The sequence below is a fragment of the Echiichthys vipera genome (genome assembly GCF_963691815.1).
Source record: "Echiichthys vipera genome assembly, chromosome: 3".
Classification (NCBI taxonomy): domain Eukaryota; kingdom Metazoa; phylum Chordata; class Actinopteri; order Perciformes; family Trachinidae; genus Echiichthys; species Echiichthys vipera.
Genome location: NC_139828.1, coordinates 18,150,811 through 18,178,754, shown reverse-complemented (window position 1 = coordinate 18,178,754; position 27,944 = coordinate 18,150,811). Strand labels below are relative to the sequence as shown.

General features: G+C 40.1%; 1 protein-coding gene across 3 annotated transcripts in view; it reads left to right on the top strand.

Annotated features, from left to right (window-relative positions):
* Window positions 1-26,720, top strand: part of LOC310945139 (adhesion G protein-coupled receptor D2) — a 94,492-nt gene extending 67,772 nt beyond the window's left edge. Inside the window, exons 25-26 of one of the 3 annotated variants that reach the window (XR_014593146.1) lie at window positions 7,160-7,215; window positions 25,185-25,215. Coding sequence is in view for 2 of the 3 variants with exons in the window: in XM_083911149.1 (XP_083767275.1) it covers window positions 7,160-7,215; window positions 25,185-25,322 (194 nt within the window). In the remaining variant the exon portion in view is untranslated. Of the gene's footprint in view, window positions 1-7,159; window positions 7,216-25,184 lie in introns of all 3 variants that reach the window. The other 2 variants (XM_083911149.1, XM_083911150.1) reach the window with 2 other exon arrangements.
* The last annotated feature ends 1,224 nt before the right edge of the window (window positions 26,721-27,944 follow it).

The following is a 27,944-nucleotide window of genomic DNA, read 5'->3' as shown; positions in this document are numbered from 1 at the left end:
ATACAGACCTTCTAAGGGTAAAAAACACATATCAAAATACCAGATAGAATCCAATAAGCTATATTGCAATAATTACCCAGGCCCTAGTCTTGAGTCTATTTTTCCTAATTATCCACTTTATTCCACAAGTAGACCCTAACTTTTTATTTAAAATCCCTTTTCATCTCTGCCATTTTTATATTTAGTGTAAGCTATTCCATAACATAATTCCTGTGTAGAAAAAAGACTTTCTTGACTCACTTTTTAAACATTGCACCTTACATGACTGAACACTGGCCCTAGTGACATGTGCATGTTAAGTGGGCACCATTAGTGACTACAGAAAGATGGTGGAGTTCTTCTAGAAAGCTTTTTCAAAGCCCTTTGTTTTATCATTAGCTTTACCAAAACCAGAAAATGTTCCACCTAGTACTACTAAGTTAATGCAGTTTATTTATTTTTTTTGCAAAATCCTCCACTGAACCTTGCTTTCTTGTTACAGACTTTACATGCTTTATCCTGACGTAATTATTATTATTATTATTGTTCTTTTTTTGCATTTTTAAAAAGTTGCAAACATTAGAAACAAACTGCCAATGTTTCTGAACTACTAATGTATATCTTTAGTTTGGTTTTCTCTGCTCTCTGTCACATCCATTGTGATTTCACTTTAACAACTAGAGTGCAAGAAAGGAGAAATTTGAATGTGTGTGCACGAAGATTTATCGTCTGCATATAAAATAAATATCAGGATCATTAAGTCTGACTCTACTGCCATCAAGCTGATGAAAGCTGGCGCAAACTCACCGATTTCATAATGCCTGGTGTGTGTGTGTGTGTGTGTGTGTGTGTGTGTGTGTGTGTGTGTGTGTGTGTGTGTGTGTGTGTGTGTGTTTGTGTGTGTGTGTAAGAAATGTGATAAGGTAGATTGACTTCTAATAGAAACGGTAGAGGTGTCTACTGACAAAGCAATGCCCTTTGTGTCCCTGCCCGGCAAACTCGTTTGTGTGTCAGAGAGGGTATGAGAGAAGGGGGAGATTGTTGTACTAAAGTGTGTGCACAAACATACATTATGTTTATGTCTTTGTGTTTGATTTCATTCTTGATTCTTTGTTCTTGTTTGCAAATACTGTATTAAAGCTTGTGTGTTTGTGAATGTCTGTGGTTGTAAGACGATTAGTTTGGCTTAGTGAGCAAGTCAGTATACGTGTGTATACACACATTTCTCAATGTACATTCACACTCCCTCTCTCTCTATCCCTTACACAAACCACACAAACACACTGGGGCAGGTTAGCCCTCCTCCACACGGCACCTGCTCTGTTGAAGGTGAAAGAAGTGCTCACTTGAGCTCATTGAAAAGTAGATGTGACAGTAAATTTTTCAGGCCCTTGTGAGATGGGAGATCTTGTTATAGCAGTCAGGATGGGGGTCAGGGCAGTGGCTGCTTGATGATTGAGGAAAAGAGAAGTAAATTCATTCTGCTTCGGGCACTTTGTCAAGTGCCAGTAGCTTACTGTTGAGAGCCACTCACCCATCACCGTGTTACGGCCCCAGAGGTCACCTCCACTGCCATAAATCTGCCTCGCCTGCTAAACCTACTGCCTTCCCCCGGCTGAGTACGAAGAGAGAGAGGCTGCAGCTGATCCTCCTGCTCCATAGTCACTCAAATGAAAGAAAAGGCAGAGCGGAGAATATAGATTCTCCTTTTGATGCTGCTGATGGTGTAAGCAGGACACTGAATGTGCTGTACCACGGGGGGGGGTACATTTGGACTAATGCTTTTGTTGTGTGTTTGTCTTTGTGTGTGTGTGTGTGTGTGTGTTTGTGTGAAAGGATGGATGGATTAGATAAGCTTAAACATAAATTGTGCACAAAATGTAACAAGAGATTGAGGAGGTTGATCTTCAACACTTAACACTTCTTGGAATTGCTTTTTACATGTTTTTGCATATAAATAAATCAAACTAATAATCATTTATCATGGTATTATTGCATCTGCATGCTCATCAGTCCATACAAGGCAAAAATCCACAGAAAAGTGCAGAGAGAGAAGGGGAAATTGCAGAAGATAGAAACAGACCAGGGAGATGAAAGAGTGACAAAAGGGGAGGAAAGAAGACCAAGAGATGTGTAAATGAAGTAAAGCAAACTACGTTACCCATGTGAAACACTTCGTTCGTGTCATCACCCTCCGCCGAAATCCGCAGAATTACGCGATTTCGGTAGATGTCCAATGCTCTCTTCCACGGGGACTTCTGCCATAGAGATGAACTAAACACCATTTAACTGAACACAATGCCCACATGGATAAAGTATGTAGTCGATGTCTAGCCAACACTATTACCTGTTGCCTATTCACAGTCGTTTTGTATTTGCTTAAATATTATTTTGCGTCGTGCGACTTTCCTGCACCACACAGTTTCTTCCAGTCCAAGTTAACGGCTGCTTAAAAGAAAGACAACTAAAACTGTCCACATTAATCACTTTTGAAATATTTACAACATTTTGTGTTAGCATCTGCACTCTCAAATGTCATACACTGCAGCTGTGCTCATTTACATAGTCAGTGTTAGTAAATGAAAACCTGCATTAATGCAAAAGGTTGCAGCCAAAGTCAGCCTGTTAGTTTATGTGTCCAGAGAACATTGTTACACGTGAGAAAACAATACATTAATTGCTGTAATACACGGGGAACAGTGGGCCACAGTAGTGCCATGTTTTTGTAAAAGGTGCTGATTTCATTTTGGGCTGAAGTCCACCCCAACTGGTTGATGTTCAGCCATTTTTTTTCTAATGAAATGTAAGATTGGTAGAAGAAATGTTTCAGCACTGCCAACGTACTCTCTAGACTTCATCAGAAGTTGATCCAAGATACAAGGGAAGCAAAAAACCAACAACTTTTAATACTTAATGAGGCGCAATTCTGTCACAATTGTTAAGTCATAAACGAATCTGAGGGCTTGTGAACCATTTATAGAGAATTCTCCCTCCAGAAGTTTTTCAGGGTCACTTTTGTCTGTTAGATTTACTATCCCAAAGATTCATTGAAATTCAGTCACTCTTTAGAATGTGGGTAGCAATAGAGTTTCTGTACTTAGCCTCATATCCTTTCATCGAGTCACACCAAAACAGACACCAACCATACTCAAAACCATAGCGGATCCTGTTCTGGTTTTCTAAATTGATAATTGGTATATCACAAAATTATTCATATCTTTTACCATGTGCAAACATTTTTCTAAGATGGTGGTAGAGGACTAAAGTCAGAAGGAAAAAGGATCTGGATCTGGCGTTGGTGTCTGTGTGTTTATATGTGCATGAGTGTGTTGTTTTTTGTACACATGCCTGTCCACATGTGTACATATTGCAAGTGATCCCTTCTTTCTGAAGTGTGTCATCGTGCACCATAATTACACCTGCCCTAACTATGTGTGTGCATATGTATTCTACTACCCGTGCGTGAGTGTGTATGTGTGTGCACAAACCTTTCAAGCTTGTAGTGTATGAGCATCAGCCTGCTTTCAATATAGCCTCTTATTAGGTGGTGATTATCCTGCCTGCATCTGGCTTCTTTCAGCCTTTGACTGGAAGTTAGAGAGGCCAGGGGCACCCTGGGAAGAAAGGAGTGAAAACTTCCTGAACCCAGCTTTCACCCCCGCCAACCCCTTAACTCCAGTGTACCCCTCAACCTCTCAAGGAACCTCCTTACATTCACTGGTGTTTTCTAAATAAACTATAGAAAATTCTGAATTGGGCAGAGAAATGTGTAGGTGATGCTCAGACTATGTTTGCATACAAGGATTTATAATGTAGGCATGTAAAAGTATAATAGAAGTTACCTTCCGATTATGTTCTAACTGTTCTACAATTGTGTTCACATGTGTATCATGCTGTATTAACCCTGAAATTAATACTGCTATTTTTTGTTTTTTGTCTTTTGTCAGTTCATAGACTTGTCATTGCATCTTGTCATGACTGTAAAATACTGTAAAAACTGCATTTATTCCAATCTAGAGACTGGACGAAATCCCAATTTAGCACAGACATGTACGCCCACGTTTCCTGTTCCTCTACTCCTATATCCTCAAAACTGTCAGCATCACAGGAAAACTGTAGATTGCAATATTATCATCTAAAAAATATTCTGTGAAGCAGAAAAGGGACACAGAACATAAGCAGACAAAACAGAAGAAAAAGATAGTAGACAGGGAGAAAACAGTATGGCAGGATTTCGAGGGCTTGACTGGGGTCTTTGTAAGAGCCCATACATCAGCTGTCACCTGATGGGCTTCCAAAGAGCCGCAACAGAGAAACACAATAGACTGGACAGATGGTCCCAAGCAAACTGCAGTGGGTTTGATGCTATTAAAAGCTGTTTACCTCATGCCAGACACCAGCAAGTGTAGTGGATGCATTTTGTGATCATTTCTGAATGACTGAATGTGTGTGCGTGTGTGCTTGACTACCAGCTTCTGGTGTTTCAATAAATCCTCTGGTGTGTTTTTAACCACCAAATGACAATTTTTAGCTTGAGTCAGATGAGTGTGTGTGTGTGTGTGGTTTTCTCATAATTAAGATGCAATTTAATATGTTTAATAATTGATTTGCACAAAGTGGATGCCAGCCAACTTTTGGCTTATAAACAATAACCGGACAAATATAAAATAGGACCCCACCACCCCCTCCCTCCTCTCCCCTTCATCTGCTCTCCTAAAGAGTGACTCTGACACCTCAGAATGATGAACTCCTTCAATGCGTTGACCTTTCTCCTTCGGACTAGTCACCCGCCCTCCTGCCCTCTTCCATGTAGATGAGACAGAGACGGATGAAGATATTTTGCAATGTGTGTGCATGTGTGGGTGTCAGTTGGAACGGTGGGCGGGGGTGTCATGCAGTGACACAGTGAAATTGGTTTTGGTGTTGGTGGATGGTGGCCGACCCACCTTCAGATCAGCAGTCAACCAGGGAGATTAATCCAGACACAGGAAGCCTGTTGGAGAGCAATCATGACAGGTCCTGAACGAGAGAAGGGAGACAGGCAGGTAGACAGACAGATGGGGCGGATGGGTTCATAACAATGATATACCTACTGAGATTGTGTCCATATATCTATCTGTGTAACTTTCAAGTTTTACATATAGATTGTTGGAATGCTGGGGACATGAATAATGTAAATACCAAGTTTCTTCATCATAACATGTAAAAACAGCCCAAAATTAGCAAAGTTCTTAACTCTGAGTCATTAACCAATTTATGTATGACTGGTGTTACTATATTGGATTATTTACCTGGTTGGAAAACAACCCAATCAAAGCCGTTGCAAATGGGACACAAATAATTCGAGTCAGATAGATCAAGACATCCTACTGTCAACAGTTTGAACACCTGTAATTTATTTCTCATAATTAAACTGCATAAATACAAATTCTTATTCTGAATTTGTCATGTATGAGCACCCACAGCCTTATGACAACAAATGATTGTGCTGGCTGGTCCTGCTTACTTGATGTACAGATCAGGTGTAAATGCTAGATGGCTAACTTAGGAGTTTATACTACAATCCTGCTTCTGTTTTAAAACCTTTCTTTTCCCTTGCATTATCACAAGAAATGTGTAGTTAAATACCTGTGCCTTGTGAGATAACCCTTATAACATGAGAAACTGAGAGTGCAGACCTCTCTCCAGGCCAAATGCCCTTTCTCGCATTGTTAACAGAAGTGAAAAGTATTTGCCCAGTGATTCAGATCCGCTCCAAAGTTTCATTAGTTCTTCCTTTGCCCATTTTAGAACCTTCCACTAACTTTCATGAAAATTAGGCCATAGATTTTCCATGTCAAACAGACAAACAAACTAAAACAAAAACAGAACCTCCTTAGCGAAGGTAACTAGCTGATGCAAGGTAGGAGGACTAGCAATATCAAATACATAAGTTAAATTTCTTAGCTTGCCAGGTGTCTGGTGTCCTTGAACAACCCTTAGAGAAGCTGCTTGAGATCCTGCCTGAAATGTAAAATGAGTGTCAGAAGTTGATGGATATGGTATCATTAGCCACGCTTGTCTTGCCTCATTCGTTTTCGGCTTTAATTGGCTCCAATTTATAATCCTCCACCTTCAGGCCATCCTTTACAATTCTGTCTTGTTTCCCACTTTAATTGGTTCAGATCAGTGCATCTTACAGGTCACACAAAGGGGAGACATCTTTGTATCATTTTTAGTCTGTATAACTTGACTAATGGTTCACATAAACAGTAAAAAACGTTTATTCTGTTAGGTATTTAAAGAGTTTTTGCCGATTTTCTAAATCATTTTGGAAGTACAACTCTTCATTTTTACTCAATGCCACAAGTTAAATGGCTTAAGCTAGACCTTCCCTCCCCTGCTTCTTGGAAATTAAAATCCCAAATTCTAATGATTGTAGTGGTGTGGTCCATTCTGGTTGATGATTCTGCGCTCATCTCATCCGTGGAAGCCGCCATGTTGTTTACACTGAACAGTTGCTTCTCTTTTGGTCACACTTAAATCCGCCTCAAAACCAACGCTGATCGGTTCGGTCGCTTTGCAAACTTCTCCAAATTTTCTCCGCTGCACATTACTAGACTGATCTGCGAGTAAAATACAATGGAGCTTGTGAGATCAGGATGGTCTTGCGAGGCAAATACTGTACTGCACATGCAGATGAATCTGTAAGTACACATCTAGCCTCTGTTGAATGTTGCTCTTGGATGGCGCCTGTATCATTATTCAGTAAAATAGAAAATCACACCCACAATGTCATGTTAGGATTTTTCAGGGGAAATATTTGAGTTGTAAAATATGCATGGAATTTCCTTCATGCCTCTTTAACTTCAAATATGCTTTTATATGTTAATATTCATTTAAACATGACTTTTAAGATTCCTTTGCTCACTTACTTGCTCCAAGCACATTTTCTTGCTTGTGTACATTTAGTGGAGCTGAAGACTATTGGCAGATCTGACTGTGTCTGTATCTGTGTGTGTGTGTGTGTGTGTGTGTGTGTGTGTGTGTGTGTGTGTGTGTGTGTGTGTGTGTGTGTGTGTGTGTGTGTGTGTGTGTGTGTGTGTGTGTGTGTGTGTGTGTGTGTGTGTGTGTGTGTGTGTGTGTGTGTGTGTGTGTGCGTGCGTGCGTGCGTGCGTGTCTTCTGTCTGTCTGTCTTCAGGGAGACTAGAAAAACCCTTGGGCCAAACATCCAAAGACACCCATCTGCATAGAAAGGTAACTGACTCCTTACACACAGACATTCCCACAGCAGGGTGTATCAGTCACTTTAGTGGGACTTTGAGCTCTAGGTAACAGGGCAGTTCCCAGGGTCAACGGCGGCATTTGATCTTTGACCTTAGGACAAAAACAGACTGAAGTAAGGGGCTGAGTGATCATTGTGTTGGGTTAGCACATTCAACAGCAGCAGGTCTGTTAGTTCTCTCAATGAGTTAGTACAGATCGGTTTGATTCAATCCAGTTTTATCAAGCAAAGATTAAAAACCTTTGTACTAAGAAACAACAAAAAAAAAAGTATAAAAACATATTCAGTAAAAAGTAATGAATTAATATATATGCAGCCATGCACTTCTTAATACTTTAGCAATAAATAAAATTAAAAAATTTTTTGCTGCACAATAATTGCTCCTTCAGAGTTATTGACCCTCGTCATTTTAGTCATTTACATCCATTTCATTTGAATTTTATATTGTTAAACGGTATACATACTATTGAATTGACTTAGTTAGTTACTTTTCCTAGATATAATTCGTTTTTTTCTCGATTATTTCAAATACAATTATCATCTGGTAACTTGTTTCTTTTCCTAAACTGCTATATTTCTTAATTTCCAGTGTTCTTCAAAATGATCTCCCATGTAAAACAACCTACTTACAGGGCTTAGCAGATGTTTCTTTATCCCTCACACATTCTCTCTGTCTCTCTCTCTCACTCACACACACACTCACATATGCCTGCCTGATATGCTGACTCTACTGAAGTAAACTGAATCCCTGATCACTCTCTGCATGTCTCCGTCCCCCTAGTGGCCAACATTAGAACCACAGCACACATCACCACGTATCTCCTTTAACAAGTTACTTTAATTTTTACTCATTCTAAAGCTTTTTGTACCTAGATAGAAAATCAAATCTAGAGTAGACTATACTGTTGATAATGTTTAACATTAAAATGAATGTTGTTGCAGTTTTATTAAACAAGTGAAAACACTTTATTAAATTGCATTTGCTTTCAGAAAATATTGTCCTTTCCTTTGTTTATCTAGAAAAAGTTATTGTTATTATTAGTGGAGGTTAGAGTGCTAGTATCTCTAAATTCTAATTCAAAAAGCTGTTTTAATTTATTTTTTCAATCTTGAAGTAAGAACTCCCAAGTTCAGAATTATAAGTGAAAATGGGTTAAATGTCTGAATCTCTTTCCTCTTGATAACACAGGAAACTATCACACAGAACAGAAATAATTTTCAACCATCTTTTTTAAAGAACAACATATGTACCCAATAAAAAATTGTTACAAGTTCTTTTGAATCTAAAAGAGGCTTAATCCAAACAAAATACCAGATTTAGCATTTTTACTTTGAGACAAATGCTACTAAAAACAGACTCAAGGATCAAATTACTTTTTCAGCTTTTCCACTTTCTCTGCCTCTTTCACCCATGGCGAACTGCTACCACACAACAATGTCCAACTGTCCTACCTCCGATGTGATCGAAGCTGACTCTGCTCTCCACCCAGCTTTGTTTTTCTTCGCAGCCGTTGGGTGGTCCATGTCTCTTGCTCCCTCTCTCTTTCACTCTATCGCTCTCTCTCTCACTCATTGTCAAGTTCACCGTGTCTGTTTCTCTTTGAGCGCTACGGGACCCAGGCATAGTCCGAAACTCAATACCAGAGTATACACAATTAAGTTCACACCAGAGGTTATTGGGTGGAAGTGTGGTCTCATTCCACAAAATGTGCAAGTCAGTCAAAGGATAGGAGGGTGTGAGTGTTTATGTGTGGCTGGTTAGTTGGTCAAGGTTAACTAAATGATGGGAGGTGCGGATGGTGTGTGTGTATTCTCGGGGCGGTCCTCTGGTTTAATCACAGGCAGGAGTCAGAGACTCTGTACTGGTTGGGTGTTGCCATTTGAAACTTTGCCCTGACATATTGTACTGTCCAATCACAATCAAAGATGAGCATTTAGCATTTCACAGGCTGCAAAGTTGGGTAAGTCAAATAGTACATTTTATATTGTCATCTTATCAGAATAAAAGCATAAATCTTTTCCGGCCACTTGATTGGCTCACTGATCAAAGAGCAATGTGGCAGCATCATGCTGCGATTTGATGTAAATGTGACATGTGTCCTTAGCTTATGATAGTTTAAATAGACTGTTTCAGAAAGGTCCAGTGTTGAACTTTTAAGAGTAAGCAAGTGAAAAGTAATGACACTAAAACAAAACACTATGGAAGATATTTCTTAATTTGTCTCTCAGTCTAATCTACAATACTAGTATATTTGTTTTCAATCCTTATAATAATTTATTATACACTTTTTTTCACTCCAAATTAGAAACACATGATTTTTTTAAATGAACCAACATTTTCCAAAGAATCCATAAGCCCTTCCCGGTTTTGCCCTGCTGAACTCACCCCAGTTGACCTTGAGCCTGTTGAGTGTTTCAGTGTTGGACCTGTTAGCCATAGCTCCCTCTGAGTACCATTCACACGCGATTGGGAGTCCCATGACAGGCCAGCTGGAACCTTCAATCCAGACACAAATCCTCCACGGAGCCACCACTGGCCAGCCAGACTGTCTGTCATTCAATGGGAGGGTTACTGTATGAATGTGTTAGTGGTGTTATTGGGACTTCCTGTTTTGGCCATTGTGCTTCCTCACAGGGGGGCTGTTGGTGTCAAGTCTGTCAGTTATGGGATCAGCAAGACACACAAAATATACATACCATCATTTTCCATATCAAAAACATAATATATTCTTATCATATTCTTGCCAATATGGACAATTCTCTACAACAGCATGGGACTCAAATGTTCTCTGTAAAATTACAGACTAATGCAATTTCTTTTGGATAGGTTAGAAGCTCTTCAAACCAAGGCAAGACAGGTTTTTACAGACTGTTGATTAAAATCTCCTCGTTCTAGAATAGACAATCAATAAAACACATTCATCCACCTGTGGGCACCATTTCCATCATATCAGAGGGGGACAACATTAACTTGCTTTTTTCTAATTTGTCGTACAAATAGAAGTCAGATATTCTTAGCAAGTACCAGGGCATCCCTAATATTTAAATGTGCTGTTCAGACTTTGTTGTTTTTTTTAGGCTCTTACAGTATTTTAACCCACCCACTCCAAAAAAACACCTTACACATCTACATTCAGGAGAATCAGTCAGATCTCTCTCTCAATGACTTTCAGATATCGCTCGCAAACACACACATTCAAACTGATGTCTGAGACTTTACAGAAAGCCATTCCTTAAATATCGAAAATAAAGGATCAAAGAAAAGTTTTATAGTTGACCAAGACAATTATTCAAAAAACCTAAGAAGAGAAAGCCCTACCATGTATCCCCCCCATGCTCACTCTCCCAGGACATTAAAATAATTTAAAACATTTAGTAAATCGTAAAACATGTTGAAATCATTTAATAACACACACACATGTACACGCGTGGATGAAAGGGTATCCATGACAACTACTCATGATCTGGCAATTAAGAAGCCTTTTGTACGTGAAATTACATTAAATACAACAATGTCACTTTCATTTCAGTAGGTGTTCCACACAAAAAAGACGAGAGACTAATCTAGTACTTTTTTCCACTCCTGCTCTCTTACATACTCACATGCAATACACATATAAACATATGCACAGTGCAAGTGTTTATATCTCACACACATACACTAACGCATGCCTCTTCATGAGAGGTGTGTATGTCTTGGGGGGAGCACCAGTCATGTTCCATTAATCCGACCAGTGGTGATTGATCAATTAGCCCTGCTTAAACCTGGGGCTCAGGCTGATCAATAGCACTGATCACCAGCCAGTGGTTTTTCATTAAGACCTGCTGCTGTGCATGAGTAGACTCCATTAGCATAGACTTTATAGGCTGCAAGGAATGCAAATACTAGAGTTAAAACATACACACACACATAGTCCACATAACTTTGTCCCCTATCTTGTGTATTTCTATGGGTGGAGGAGAAAGGACTATATAACACGATAAGAATGGTCAAAACAGTTATGTCCAAAAATATGAACATACATAAGCAGGGTCCTGAAGTAGAACTTCCGAAATGCAAAAAAAATAATTGGCAATGACAGATAAAAAGAAGCGGCACATTTCTGAAAAAGATCAACCTAAAAGAAAAAATGAAGAGCGTGGTGAAAGTACAGTTAAAGGAAAACGCTAGTACAGTGTTTTAATAACATTGTATCTTATGCAGTTTCATGGCCGGTTGAAAAATATTTTGGCAAGTAAATCCTTTCAGTTTGCCAGGCATTGGCAGATAGACCAAAAAGTTAATTTTGGACCCTGTATACGAGTTATTACCATGTCTGGCAGTATTTCCCTTTCAGCCCACTCATTGTCAGCCTTTTTGTTAGTTACCTGAACAACGGCGGATGCTGCTGCACAACAGCAATATTTCTGATTCACAGCCCCATCAAACCCATGGGATCAAGCTTAAAACACAAAAACACCGGCCAGCTACCACTGACATCCTCACCTTTCTCACCCTTTCCTAACCCTCAGTGGGGCCAAGAGCCATTGTTTCACTTAAACAATCCTCATTGAATTACAGACTGGCTGCATGCTTTGTTCAGTGAGGCCGATGCGTACTGCTGTCATGGGTCCTATCGTTAATGTGCCATCACTGCACCTCACATCCTCAGCAGACACAGGCAGCACTGAGCTTATTTCCTGCATCTGTAGGTGAATGTGTAAGCGCATATCTATCTATGTGAGTGTCAGTGTGTGAGAGACTGACACTGTATAAGTGTGCACTCTTAAAAATAAGGGTTCCAAAAGGGTTCTTCCTGAAGCGATGAGGTTCTACTGAGAACCCTTTTTTGAAGTGTTGAACTGTTTTTCAAGGGCTCTTAGTAAGATAAAGGGTACCATTAAGAACCCTTTTAATCCAAAGAACCATTTTCTTGTAAAGATGAAAAGGGTTTCATTAAGAAACTTTTTCATCCAATGAACATGTCAAATGGTAATTTCAAATGTATCTGGAATCCCTGGGCTTTGGAAGGGCCAGGACTGATATGGTCCAGAGCATATATATTATACTGGTAATTGTAACATAGATTGATAAATGATGGATGACCATAATATACAATAGGTTCAGGTTCAGTTTAGTTTTGCCTCATCTGTAGAATACAATATGGTTCTTTGTAGAACCCTCAGAAAACAAGAGGTTTATAGGTGAAACACTTATAGAGCCCTTGGATGGGTTTTGTAGGAAACCTTTGGGATAAATAAAGGTTCTCGATAGAATTCTCAGTTCTCAAGGGTTCTGAGTAGAACAGCCTGGGTGGGTTCCAGATGACACTCTTGAAATATAAAAGACTTCTCAGTAGAACCTTCTGGTTGGGTTGTAGATGAAATCCTTTGAATATAGAGGGGTTCTCGGTAGAGAAGTGAAAAGGTACTGGATATAACCATTACACCATAGAAGAGTTCTCTGTAGAACCTCCCATGGGGGTTCTAGGTGGAACCTTTCAGAAATAGTTCTAGGTATAACAGTTTGTGTTGGGTTCCAGGGAGAACCCTCTGAAAGGATTGCTGATGGAACCTTCTTACAAGGTTCTATCAGAAAGTATGTGGACAAGCCAAAGAAAATTTGATAAGCACCTTTATTTCTAAGAGTGCGTTGTGGTAAATGGGGAAATTGAGTAAGAGAGGGCTTGTATGTGTGTGTGTGTGTGTGTGTGTGTTTGTGTGTGTGTGTGTGTGTGTGTGTGTGTGTGTGTGTGTGTCTGTGTGTCTGTGCGTGCATGTGATAGTCACCATTAAATCGCTCAGCAAGAAGAGAGCAGAAATGCATTGTGGCATGGGATGCTTTGCTCACTGGTAAATACACCACGGAGACATATACACACCCACACAGTAATTCATGTTTTCTGTAAAAATAAAAATAAAAGCTAAAATCTATGAATTTATCTAATCTAATCTATGACAGACTGGAACAAAAGATGATAGTAAGGATGACTTTTGTAAAGACTATACTGTTCATTTTTGTTAATATTGTTTCTTTGAAGCAATAAAATCACCTTGACATTGAGTTAATTTTCTAGCCTGTGTTTGTATTGGGTCACATTATATTACCGTATTTTCCGCACTATAAGGCGCACCACATTATAAGGCGCACCTTCAATGAATGGCTTATTTTGAAACTTTTTTCATATATTAGACGCATTATAAGACGCATAGAATAGAGGCTACAGTCGAGGCTGGGGTTACGTTATGCATCCATTAGATAGAGCTACGTCAAAGGGAATGTCAACAAAACAGTCAGATGGTTGTTGCTTCCTCCACTTACGCACCATTGAATCGTTAATGTTAAACTCTCTCGCTGCTGCTCTATTCCCGTGTTCTACTGCGTGACTAATCGCCTTGAGTTTAAACTCTGCGTCGTAAGCGTTTCTCTTAATAGGAGCCATTTTGGGGTCTTTACACAAACACACAAATGGAAATGAAACGGCACGCTTCGCGCAGTCATATATCTCAACATGCACCGTGTGTTACTTCTTCTAAAAATAGAAAATAGAGTCGGCGGCTGCTTACCGTAGTTGCGAGACCGGTTGTGGCTCAATATTGGTCCATGTATAAGGCGTACCGGATTATAAGGTGCACTGTCGGCTTTTGAGAAATTTTAAGATTTTTAGGTGCGCCTTATAGTGCGGAAAATACAGTATATATATTATATAATATATAATATGTATATATTATACATATTATATATTATATGTTAGGACATGGTTCAGGGTTGTGTAAGGGTTAGGGATAGAGAGAGTGTCTTCAAGTGTAGATGTCCAGAAGTACGGTTACACAAATGTGTGTGTGCTTGTGTCTCTGTGTGTTTTAGCGGAAAGGAAGGGAGTTGGTCGCAGAGATACTGAGGCAGACAGGAAGAGATCATCCTGGTGTTACCATGATTGGGGTTGAGGCTCATACATAGTGCACACAAAGGTTATTGCTCATATGCTCACACACAAATGGATTTGGATGCCAGTGTGCAGAAAGATGTAAATGTGAATGTCTACATCCTCTTGGCCTCTCACCTCTTCACTTTTTACCTATTCAATTTTGGTTGTTGTCATTTCCATGGTCTACAATTGAACCTTGCATTGCATGCAGGGTTGCATTCACAGTGACTCACCGTATGTTTATGAAAGCGTCAGATAATGTTGAAAATGTGTCTGCCCGGCTACATCTATACACATGATTGCACACACGCACGCACACACACACACACACACACACACACACACACACGCACGCACGCACACACACACACACACACACACTCACTCTTACACTCACACTCACACTTACACACACACTCTTTGTGAGCATTTGCGCTGATGTCCAAAGAGTTTTATGAGTTTTTTTGCAGGGATTGTCAAAGCAGCAGAATGATATTTCCGTGAGCCGTGTGTGGGTGTGGGTGGGGGTAGTTGGGAGGGATGGACGGATGACACTCGTATCCATCCTCACTGGGGAGAGGAAGTCCCTATCAGAACACAACAGGAAAGAGACTGAGCAAAAACAAGTGCATTTCTTTTTGGACATTAAATCACTTCCTGTAGGACTCTGGGCAGCCTCCCCCTCCATCCTCAGCCTCCACCTCTCAGGCAAGTTTAACCACCCTTTTGGCTGACAGAGAAATTGATCAATAATCTTCATCTGTGCACATAAAAACTGTGCATGGTCCTGTGGGTACCTCTGTATGTATTGCGCTGATGAGTGAAATGACTCCTCAATAACAGAGGGAAGAGGCTGGAGACCCCAGTAGAGAACCTACTTTTTTAATCTTATAACAGTAGAAAACCTGGTTTCTTCAAAAGTATAATCTGTTCCCTTATGGACACAGTGTATATATGTAATGTTTTGCAGCCTGTCAGTCTGATTTATCACTGCGACTTGCAGATGTGATAAGTATTGTAGGATGCAAGTGCCATATAAATCCCTGCTCCCTGATACATCACAAACCCTGTCTGGACCTAGTGCTTTGATCTTCATCCAAGAACAAAAACAAAGAGACAAAAAGGGTTATCTGTGGCTAGTGCAGGAACAGGCCATTTTAATGGCGACAGGAAAAGACAATAACCCTCATTTTCATTGAAAACACAAACACTAGCCTCAATGTGCCTGTCTTTTCCTTTTCTCAGGTTGTGTGTGATACTGAATGGCGCATTGCAGACATCTTGTGTAAATTGCATTTATATATTGAAAATAATGTTCTCACACAATGCTGTCCTCGTCCAGGGCACAGTTGTAAAAAAAAATATGACTTCCTTCCTGTAGGCAATTTCCTGTTTATGTCTGAATTCAGGTCAGGAGAGGGGGATAGTGGTCCCTACCTCATCCACTGTCATCCTTCCCCAGAGGTGACCTCAATCCTGATGATGTAGGATGTTGGGAGCACAGTGTCATTATGTTGAACAAAATACCTGTCTCTCTACTTCTCTAGTTACTTTTTCACTTCTCTCTGTTACTAATAGAAATAATCTCAAGCACTCTTCACCTTCTTGTCCCTCCCGCTCAATGCACACAAAGAGATAAATCCGCAAAATAAACTGTTCTTTTACTCATTCTTTTAGCCGCAAAAACACAAAAAGGGAGATGTGAAATTATTTGCGCATTTTCTGCTCTCTGCAAGACTTAAGAGACAGGAGGGGGAACCCCCCCTCACTCTCCCCCCAAAAATGTCTCAAATGCACACACATGGATCTTCCTGAGGCACCGTGTTTGTTTAATTTTCTGCTGATTTGCCTAAAACAGGCAGCGGCCGCTGCTCTGAATGTTTAATCTAAGAGCTCATGTTCCCCTCTGTAGGTTGGGAGCAAGGACAGGCTTGACGAGAGGGGGTCCAGTGTTGGGGTTGGGTGAGGGGGGGGGGGGGGGGGTGTCTCCGGGCACAGTCATTAAGATGGCTCCTCGGTTTTTTATACAGTCTATGGTTTGGAGCTGAGAAAGCATGCTCGGCACTCTGGGCTCATTGAAGATGCTCCCCTGCCTACTTGGAGCATCCATTATTTATGAGTTTTTACAAATTCCAACTGACATTTTTATCAGTTGTGGATGTCTGTTTCTGATTTGGCTACACTGGGTGTGTCTGTCGTTCCCTCAGCAAGATGAAAATATTTATCAAATACAACTGCTTGGTATTATTGGATCCTGGTTTCTTATTACTTCTACAGTGTGTCAATGTCAATGACACATGCCAACTTTAGGGCTTTCAGCTCATTGTTTTTTGTTTTTTTTAGCTGGCCTGATGACTCCACAGTAGAATCCAGCTAGTGTTGCTTTTAGCTATCCAGTAATAAATTGGTTAACATACATACTAAATAATTACTTAGTCATTTATTATATATGTTATTTTTTATAAAACACTGAAGAAAATGCATGATAATACCATTATTGTTATGACTGTGTGTGTTTGTGTGTGTGTGTGTGTGTGTGTGTGTGTGTGTGTGTGTGTGTGTGTGTGTGCGTGTGCATGTGCGTGTATGTGCGTGCGGGCGAATGGCGAGCCCCGGTTTATCAGGAAGTGTCGTCTCTTTCTACCTACCGCCCCAGCCTTGTTTGTCTGTGGCCTAGCCAATATTGATTTGACCGCTGCACTGTGCCTTTGTGTACAGCCTCAGGCCTCACTACGCCTCACCTCACCTTACATCACTCACCTCACATTAGAATCTGAGCTTGATATCCACTGTTAGGCTCTGGTACACTCCCAGAGAGAGAACTTGTCAAATGCCAGTTAACATGAGCTCTACCAGAAGACCGCCTACTGGCTGTCAATCTGGCATTGGGTGCTGGAGTTCAATTCAACAATGCTGTACCATCTATTATACATTTGTGTTTTTAAGAGTTGTATTCGGAAATTCACAAATTGTTATTATTGTCAGTAGAACCTTGATGAGACACAGAACATTTATGTTCTTTGTTTACTCTATCTCTACAGAATGTTTTATTCATTTTAGGATTATTAGCTTGCATTTTTTTTTTATGCTTGTCCAGAAATGCTGAAAGCTTTGGGTTTGGAGGGGCTGTCTTGGTTAACACGTCTCCTCAACATTACGCAGAAGTCTGGGACAGTGCCAAGGGAGTGGCAGACTGGGGTGGTGGTTCCTCTGTTTAAAAAGGGGGCCCAGAGAGTGTGTGCCAATTACAGGGGTATCACTACTAAGCCTCCCTGGTAAAGTCTACTCCAAGGTGCTGGAAAGGAGAGTTCGCCCTGTAGTCGAACCTCAGATTGAAGAGGAACAATGCGGATTCCGTCCTGGACGTGGAACAACGGACCAGCTCTTCACTCTCGCAAGGATCCTGGAGGGGGCCTGGGAGTATGCCCATCCAGTCTACATGTGTTTTGTGGATCTGGAGAAGGCATATGACCGGGTCCCTCGGGAGATACTGTGAGAGGTGCTGCGGTAGTATGGGGTGAGGGGGTCATTTCTGTGGGCCATCAAATCTCTGTACACCCAAAGCGAGTCGGATTCGTTCCTGGTGGGGGTTGGCCTCCGCCAGGGGTGCGCATTGTCACCAATCTTGTTCGTGATTTTCATGGACAGGAGAGGTTGCAGTTTGGTGGACTGAGGATCTCGTGTCTGCTTGATGTGGTCCTGATGGCATCGTCGGTCAGTGACCTTCAGCACTCACTGGATTGGTTCGCAGCCGAGTGGATTGGTTCGCAGCCAAGTGTGAAACGGCTGGGATGAGGATCAGCACCTCTAAATCTGAGGCCATGGCTCTCAGCAGGAAACCGGTGGATTGCTTACTCCAGGTAGGGAATGATTCCTTACACCAAGTGAAGGAGTTCAAGTACCTCAGGATCATGTTCACGAGTGAGGGGACGATGGAGCGTGAGTTTGGCCGGAGAATCGGAGCAGCGGGGGCGGTGTTGCAGTCGCTCTACCACACCGTCGATCTACCGGTCAATCTTCGTTCCTACCCTCACCTATGGTCATGAAAGCTGGGTCATGACCGAAAGAACGAGGTCGCGGGTACAAGCAGCTGAAATGGGTTTTCTCAGGAGGGTGGCTGGAGTCTCCCTTAGAGATAAGGTGAGAAGTTCAGCCATCCGTGAGGAACTCGGAGTAGAGCCGCTGCTCCTTTGCGTTGAAAGGAGCCAGTTGAGGTGGTTCGGGCATCTAGTAAGGATGCCCCTTGGGCGCCTCCCTAGGGAGGTGTTCCAGGCACGTCCAGCTGGGAAGAGGCCTCGGGGAAGACCCAGGACCGGGAAAGGGAAGTCCCCTGCTAAAGCTGCTGCCCCAGCGACCCAACCCCAGATAAGCGGTTAAAGATGAGATGAGATAGCTTGCATTTTATTTTCCAGCGACAACCTTTCTTACATTCACACAAACACTCTGAGCAAGGGTTTTAAATGCTTTGCTCAACGGCACCTTTGCAGTAATTTTCTAATCCAGCTAATAGTATTTGTCTCTCCCCTTTCTGTACCCACTTATTTTATAGCTGGTAGTAATGTGGTGTTCATGAGTGACAAATATGCACTGTCCTGACACTATGTCCCCTAACTTTAGAAGGCTAATGTAGCCCAAAGTGATTTTAAAGATTTAAAGCAACTTTTTGACATAAGGAGGTATAATTCACTCAACAGTGGTGGTGGCTGGGGATCTCTCTGCCGGTCGCTTTTTGCCTGACAAGCCATTCTAAAAGCCATGCTGACATTAAAGGTCAGTCTTACATGTATTTATCATGATCTTAGACATTACTTCAGGACATCTCTGAGGATGCAGTGAAGCTCATACAGAGATCTGCCCTCTGTTGAAAAACAAAGCTTTTCCATTGAGGACAGTGCCAAAATGAGGTAAACCTACTTTGTCATTGTAACACTAGATGCTGTGTCATATGCAATAGTTGTGTGGGGTGGAAAAGTTTAAGACGGTAGCTTTAAGTGAAGCTGGAAGGCTCTTCAAAGGATGGGAAATTATTTGGTTTGAAACAATGACCTGGTTGGAAATCCAGGTCAGGTCAGGTCAGGAGCCAATGCACAAAGCATACACTGCCATTTAGGGCTGAGCCATGGTCTTGTGGTGTGAATTGCAGCTGCCTCAGTAACCAGGACCAGGCATTGTAATGGTATCCATCCATGGCCCAGCCAACATAAAAACATGTACACACAAACCTTATTCCTGTTCACGCCCCAACCAATAAAGCAAAGAGTCCCAGTAATCAAAAGTCAACATTATTAACGATTGAATAGACGTAAAAAGAAAAAAAAGTAATTCAGTGGAGCAGAATCAGGCCTTGTCAGGTATAGCTTGATCAACACCCACCCCAAACAGAGCCACAGCTCCAAACAGATGCTGAGGGGATGTTCTCCAAAGATCTTCCCTGGGGCCCACACTCTCCTTTTTCATAGCTAAGTCTGTGATGTTTCTCTGATAGGAGCCTCTATTACAGTGTTATTGCTGCCTCTGGCAAAGGCCCCAGCCTCTTAAGAGTCCTCCGTAGCTTCACAAACTGTTGCTTTCCCAGAGGGGGAACAGCAGACTAAATAATCAGTTTCCCATCACAGTGACAATCTGAGAGCAGCTGTTTGCATCTGAAAGCCCGCCAGCAATTGTCCGTGGCGCTCTGAAACAGAGAAGGAAAGAAAGGAGGTACGGAGGAAGAGAAAGATGAAAGGCAAGTTTCTTTCTGCTTGATTCAGCCCTCTTAAGGGTTTTGTTATTGATTTCACCAACAGACCTTCAGATGTACGTGTAGAGACCAAGCAGCAACCTCTGGGTCTGAAAAGCCAAGCCAATGGGCAAGTGCCTCAAACCTGTATTCTTTCTAGTGTCCAGCAGGGGCAACCCCACTGGTTGAAAAAGTCCAGTTGTATAGAAGTCTATGAGAAAAGAACCCTACTTCTCACTTGATTTATTACCTCAGCAAACATTGTCATCAAGAGTTTTAGTTTGAATCATTGTCAGAGACACACATTGACACACATTATAGAATAGAAATAATTACATTATGTGTATATTTGTATGTTTGTATCCACTATGCACAAAATCGCCAGGTTATATTCCTGGTATGTAATCTGTTTACATACTTGGCAATAGAGTTGATTCTGATTCTGATACTGATTCTGATTCTCATGCAGTACAATATCAAAATTATGACTTTGGTACAATACCTGCCTAAAATATCTCGATACACAAAGTTCATAAAGTATCGATACTAATAAAATGTGAAAAAGTATCGTTTTTAATGACTGGGTACTGCGGTACCATTCTAGTATCGGTTTACCGTGCAACACTAATCACTGGTGGAATTTAACCATGTACGTTTACTCAAGAACTGTACTTAAGTATAATTTTGAGGTAGGCCTGCTTGTAGGAGGTACTTTAGTACTTTTATGTGAGTATGATTTTGAATTACTTTTACTTCAGTACTCCTTCCACCACTGATTCTGTCCATGTAACCCAGCTGGGCCTGAGTACAAACTTCACCAGTACTCAGGCTTCTGTCTGGTGCTCTCTTCATGTCACTTCACATGTACTAAACTGCGCACAATACAGTTTTTGGTTTTCAGTGTCTTGTTAAAACGGCTCACATTGGTACATTAGTAAGGGTTCAGGTGGAGAATGGTATTGCAGCACAGGAGACAGGAGAGCCACAGTAACTATAGAAAGTGTTTAAGAATATCACTGTCACCTTTTCCTCTGTCCATGCTGGAGTGTGCAGGGAGGAGAGTTGGATACCTGGACAGAATTAATACTTGAACATGTGCTCTTTGGTGAATTGTGTGCCGAAATACAGGAGATGCTTCGACAGGTTCAGAAACTGTGGTGAATCGGTGCATTTGCTTGGTTATAAGAGCCTCTGTTTTACAACATATTTCCAGCGAGCTGTTAATGATCTGATTAAATCTTGTTTTCAACTTCATTTGCTGAGTCGTTTCTTTTTATATTTCTTTTAGATGAACGGTTCATAGATCAGAAAATAGTCGCTTATCCTGGCAATCTTGTTCTTTTAAAGGTTGTTCACTGCTAGAGGAAGACTTAACACTTATACATTTATCATTTGTATCTACCGTAAATTACTCATCATGTGTCACCTTGAATTATTCAAGTATTTCTTGCATGCCCCCACAGTGAACAAAGACTCCATAAATGGACAATGAAAGTTCTTTGATCTTCATTTAACATGGGGGAATGTGAGAGAAAAAAATAATTTTCTACAAAAATTCAAGTTAACACGTGGTAAGTAATTTATTTACAAATGATGGTTTTAGGAATAAAGTATTCCTAAACAAGTTCAACAATAAGTTTTCACAACTGTCCAGAGTCTGTTACTTAAAAAGATAAATGAATATCAATAACCGGCATGTAGAGGTTCAAGCATTCACACTGCAATAATTTGTAGCTACTAGATTTTCCCTCCTTATCTTGCTTTAACGGAATTGTTTTAAAGTTGGTTTTATTGTCTCTGCTTCCAAAGATATAATTATTCATTTGGATTTTTTCACAAGAGAACATTGTCTTTACAGAGGATTCTGCAGCTGATGAACACTGTGGTGACATTCAGGTTGTCATCTTATTAAAGACACCACAGACCTCTTTCTTTCACGTTCCCGTAGAGCACCCTTTTGACACTGTCGAAGCAAAGGTCAAGATTCCATGTGTAGTCAAGCATTTCACCTTCGCCACTTGGCTGAGGTCTGGCAAGATTAATTCTTTGTGTCATCTGTCTATGTGCCAGGTTCATCTTTACTACAATTGAGCAGAGCAATCACAGAAGAAAAGTGTGTGCATGAAAGTGTGTCTGTTTGTGTGTTTTTAAAAGACATTGGTGCAACCGTTTTAACAGGGCGACTCTGTTTGAATTAGATGTTCTAACCCCCCGCTTGCTAAATGGATTTCTGAAGTGGCTGTAGTTGGAGGCTTTCAATCGGATGCAACCTTGAGTCCTTTTTTATGTGAGCTCTGTAGGATTTAAGTGCTGGTATAACATGAGCACGACTGAATGCATGCTCCTCATTTTTTGAAATTGAAAAATCTCCAAAGGCTCTCCCCATTGTGCAGACAATTAATGGAATGCTGGCAGCGAGGTTCAGGTGCTTAAAAGTTGTATTTTTTTCTCTCTCTCCCGCTCTCTTTTAATGACTAATAAAGGATAATCATCGCGGAAAAAAACATCATAATGCTGTAGGCTTCCTCTTTATGCACAATGATGTATAATGCATGCTTTGAAATGAAACGGCAGCGGCCTTCGAACCATTCCATCTCCAAACCTTAGTGTATTTGCTTTGCATGCCACACTGAAGCTTTTGCATAACAATTGTGAGTGTTCCCATTAACAATGCTTGCCTATTAATTTGATCTTTACATTTTTAAAGTTTGTCCATCAGGCCGCCAAACAATGGGTCCCCCAGTCGCTGTTTGGTATAAGTGATTAGAAAGTTTGCTAATTGCCTCTCTGAAGAGTTATGCTGTTTCTTTTTAGCCTCCTTGTTCTTCACCTGTGAGGTCCGCCAGTTTTAACACTCAAAAACAGATGAATAAACCATTGCATTTATCAATAAAAATGTTTTCTTCTCTTGGTTTTGGAGATTATTTCCAAACAATGTTTAGACAACCTTTAACATGTAGAGACTATGTTGATGAGGTGAAATCTAAATAAAATGCTAGTGACGGTTTTACATCATGACAAATGTATTAAATCATTGCCAAAGTTCCAAATATTATTTTTGTGAGCTCAGATTTATAATTAAATCTGATCCGTCTCAGCTGCCGAGAACTGAACTACATTTCCAGTAATAACTTGTGGTCTCACTGATAAAGAATAGGATGGTCCATACCGATTGCTTACCTGCGTGCAAGTTGATGTTCTCAGCAGAGGCTGTGCTTTTTATGCCATAATGTTTAAATTAATTTGCTTTTTGGAACTTTGTAAAAAGTACAGAGCCACTGAATTCTGAGATGAGAATAAAGAATTGTAGCCTACATTCAATAAAAAAAAAAGTTTTGAATAATAAAGAATTAAGATTGCAATAACAGTACATTATATGTTCAGATGTTATGATCTATTATAAAGTCACTGATTGGTTATCTGTAATGATTAATCCACCAGTTTTGCCACCATGTGGCGCTGGGCAGGTGTTTATTTTATCTAGATTGGTTATTCTGAGGCCTTTTGAGCCTCCGGTCCTGCCTGACACTGGACTAAATACCAAACTGGTTTATTCCAGTGTTCAGTGGCACCTTTTCTTGCAATCTTGGAACACTTCCAAAAGCTTTTGTTTTTTCTTGTGCCCTCAATCTCTTTCTCTTTGACTATGCTTTGACAATGCAGGGAAACATACAAGTGCATCTCGGTAAACACGAGTGATGTGGTTCCAGAGTTTAAAAGCTTCACATAACACTGGCAGACACAACTTGGGGCTGTTTGTATGAAGGAAAGGAAAACTTGTTTGAAAACTGACAGCACTGCATCTGAATGTGTGTGCGCGAGAAAAACTGTGTATGCGTGTCTATGTTGCTTTTGGCAAGTTATTCATTTGTGTGTGTTTTTTTCCCTTTTTTCTTCCTCTCTGTGGTTATCTTTTGAGTTGGTCGGTTTGGAGCTGATGTCCACCTTCAGGGATGCGCATAGCATGCATTTCTGAGTATTTTCACCTGAGGCTGCACTTGTTAGAGTCTGTGGATAAATGTATATACATTATTTATACAAATTCAGCGCAAGTGAAAGCAGATTTAACACATTTATAGACAGGAGGCCAGGCACTGCAAGCCAAGCTCCAAGTGAGGATTGCAACGCTGTGCGCCAGGGATCGGGCTGGCCTCTTGCCTGGCTGTGACCTGCATTCTTAATTCTGCATTAAAATGCTATTATCAACACCTCAGCAATCAAATCATCCCTCATATCATTTGCTTCATGGAGAAAACATAAGAAAGAATAAATGGTCAAACGTTTAATTTGTTGTTTCATTTTATAGAGACATTAAAAAACCTGCTGGCTCTCACTGCTGGATTTTTGTTTTCTAAAAATCTTAAAAGCACATTGATTATATTGGACATACAGAAACAATGTCAGCAGTTTCTGCTGCACTGTGATTCTTTTAGGTCAGGGTTTCATAGACTTACAATCCCAATATTAATACACGAACAGAACAGACAACCTTTTAATGCATAATGAAAATTATTTTTCATGTGCTAGCAAATGATTCGGTTTATTTTTTTGTGCCTTTTGCCAAAGAAGTATATTTCAAAAAATAATGGAGTTCTAATTTATATATACATGAACATCTGTGTTGTAGGATGTGGGATGATTGGAGTCAGAAGTTGAGACAGAGTAAACAGAGCTGCTCTTTATTTGAATTGCTTTTGATATATAAAAAAGTGTTTTGATATTAGGCTTTGAGACTTCAATTAAGGGCTCTAATTCAGGTTAATGCAATCACTCAACAATTTTGGTTTGGTTTTGAAACTTAATTGTTGGAAACAATTCAATTTCAATTCAATCAAATCAATTCATGATTTAAAATTTCTTTGATTCAGTTATATTTTCTAACTGAGGCATTTTGATTGCAAGACTTGGATTGAAAGGATTCAGATGAAAAGTGTAAGCAGATACAAGAGTGAAAAGTAGTTCAATGTCAGGTAGTGCTGTACAGTAAAACAGGCATCATCCTAATGAAACACTGATCTTAGTGAAAAAGGCATATTCAATTGGGAAGGGGGGTAACATAAAAAATAAGTAATTCAATGACAAAATGGGCTTCAATAAAAACTATAAAGACATGACGATTACTATACTATGTTCTAATGAAAACTAATGACATCTTATGAAACTTTCTTACTGGTAGTGGAAAATATCTCAGTCTTCTCCCAAATCTACCAGCGCATTTCATGACCTCAGTCTTGTGTTAATGCAGTGTCAATACATACTGTTTTCCAAATTCGACTTGACACTCCCCACTTACCAATACCTGTCTCCCATCCAGGAGCCTCCGTCATCAGAGGTGGACGCCTTGCCGGTTGGTTGTAGCCTTCATGTTCCCATGGAGCTGGAGTTTACAGCTTCATGTTTCCCTCGCAGCCCTGCATCTCAGAAAAGCTATGGCCTCGTCTACGTTGACTGACGGTGCTTGCAGTTTGATATTGTGATTCATTTTTCTTTATCAGAGTTAAAGAGTTATTATCAGGGTCATTATAGCTACTTTTTTTCTAATTCTTCAATTCTCTCTCACCTATGATCACTGTCGAGACGCAGGGATATTTGCTACATCTGTGTTTCTGAGTGTTGCATACCTTAATACCAGTTGTAAGGGTTTCCAGTGATCTAGGATTCATTCTTCCTTTAACATTGCCTTTATTTTAAAATGCGCTGCATAATAATGTAAGCTTAATTCCTCAGTTGGATTTGAATTGCCAAGTTTTTACTAATTGATTTTTGCATTTGGTAGGTTTGTATGTGTGTTCTCTTTTCATGACTTCACTTGTTGTACATATGCTTGTAAAAGTTCTACTTTTGTCTAGTAAAGTGTGGGGTAGTACTACAGTGTGTTACATGAACTGAGTAATGGGTCACCCATTGTTTGAGATCTGATTCGGATGGACACTTTTATCAAATTCCCCTTTCTCTCCCCGGTTTCCTGTCACTGAACTGTCAAACTATCAAATAAGGGCCAGAATTACATAGAAAGAAACAAGATGAAGTTGAACAATTGGGTAATATTGAACATCATCTCCATTGATCTTATTCCTACATCCTTTTGATTCACAAAAATGATATTCAAGAGATGCTGGAAATGCTATTTTCCCACCAAAAAACACATGCATCGGAACTGGACAGCATTACTGTGCGCAGGAAGTGAGAATCTGGTGTAAGCATAGTAATTAATTTTATTGAATATGAGGAAAAATTCAATTAGCCTCAGCGAGACACTTCCCAGGACAGGGGTAGTGATAGGGGCAGCCAGGATGTCAGCAGGAGTGGCAAAAATCATAGACAAATGGTTGGGAAATGGCATTTGATCCATTGTGTATCCATGTGTCGACCGCCTACATGAGCATGTGAATGCAAAAAGGTAGTCACTGTTAAATTCCTTGTTAGAGCAATTATCCTGCATTGGATTGTTATAAAGCAAACAGCAGAATTTCAGACCATTCCCTTTATATTCTGACAGCTGATGTGGCAGAAAACAGTTTCTTCAAACTTTTACTAAACTTCATCTCGAAACAAGCTCCTGTTGGGGATGGAGCAGAACTGCAGCTGTAGCAAAACAGTAGTGAAAATAGGACTTCTGCAATGACCAGATTAATGCACATGACTGTATTATCTGCATTTAGGATAGAGTTCTCCTCTATGTTTAAAGAAGCCCAAGGCAGCTGCAGAACCTAAATGCAGAATTTGAATAGTGGGTGATAAAAGATTGTCTCATCAATGGACACAATTAATGAGGGTGTCAGAAAATTGAGCTCAGGACCAGGAACTTCTTAATGAAATGATATTTTAAGTAAATTTTCTGTACATTAAACATGCCACTTAAAGACTTTTGATCGTTCTATGACTTAATTGACAAAATGTCACAGGTAATCAAATTAACACCACAGGTTGTTGTGGAAGGAAAGTGTTGGGACATTTTGAAAAAAAGGAACAACTATAGCATATGAAAGAATCCCCATGAAAATAATTCAGGGTGCTATTTTTTATGGATAAAAGCCAGTTTTGTTCATTTTTGACACAGTACTAGAAGAATCAGCTCACAGGGGCAAAGATGGAGTCTTTGGTATAAGAGCAAACCAGAAAGAACAATGACGCAGGTTGAAAAGAAAAACTGATGTGGCACAAACATCTTTCACACCTACTTGCTTAAATACAATACTCTTTTCAATGTACTGACTTGCATATACATTTAAGAGACAAAAGAATTGAGGTGATTTTTTTTTTCTTTTTGAAAGCCCACTATTTTGCTCCAGATCTGCATCACTGCAACTACTTATGGAAACAAAACAAGAACATGCTACAGTAAACAAATTTATTCTGGCGCAGACACCTCACGTCATGTAACACAAAGATGGAAACCCAGAGACGCAATAAATTATCTTCATTATTAAGCGTAACCAGTGACATACTGTACATCAAAAAGGTAAAAGCACTGTAAATAAAAAAAGAAAAAAAAGTCTACAAAAAGTGAAACGGAACCCTTATAAAGCAATGCTTAAGAAACAAATGTTTGAATGCCAGCAGACACAGATAGAAATTAATATTTTAAGTGTGATTCCTTTTTGATTTTAGTGTCTCACGACATAATTTAAGTACTGTTCAAAACAAATAAAAAACAAAACACTGTACACACACTGAAGAAAGCAAACCAGAGGGATCTTTTTTTTTTTTTCCATTTCGTTGATTTCATTTTTTAGGAAATCGTTGCTTTGCAATTTATGCTTCATCACAGTTCTCTTCCATATTACCACATGAATGTAAACACCTGTTGAATTATTCTTTTTTCTAAATTTTTACAACATTAATACTTTGTATATATATTTGTACATATTTTCATTCACATCTGCACGGTTAGCTAGCATGGTAATGAAATAAGGCAAGACTCACATAACTGTGACATCACAAATCTTTTTTTTTTTTCTCTTATAATACTGATTATTAAGGTTTTTTGTAATTTCCTTCTTCTGATCTGCAGCAGGCTTTGGTCTTTCTGGACAAAGACAAGGTTGATCCTTCTCCGTCTCCAGAATCACAC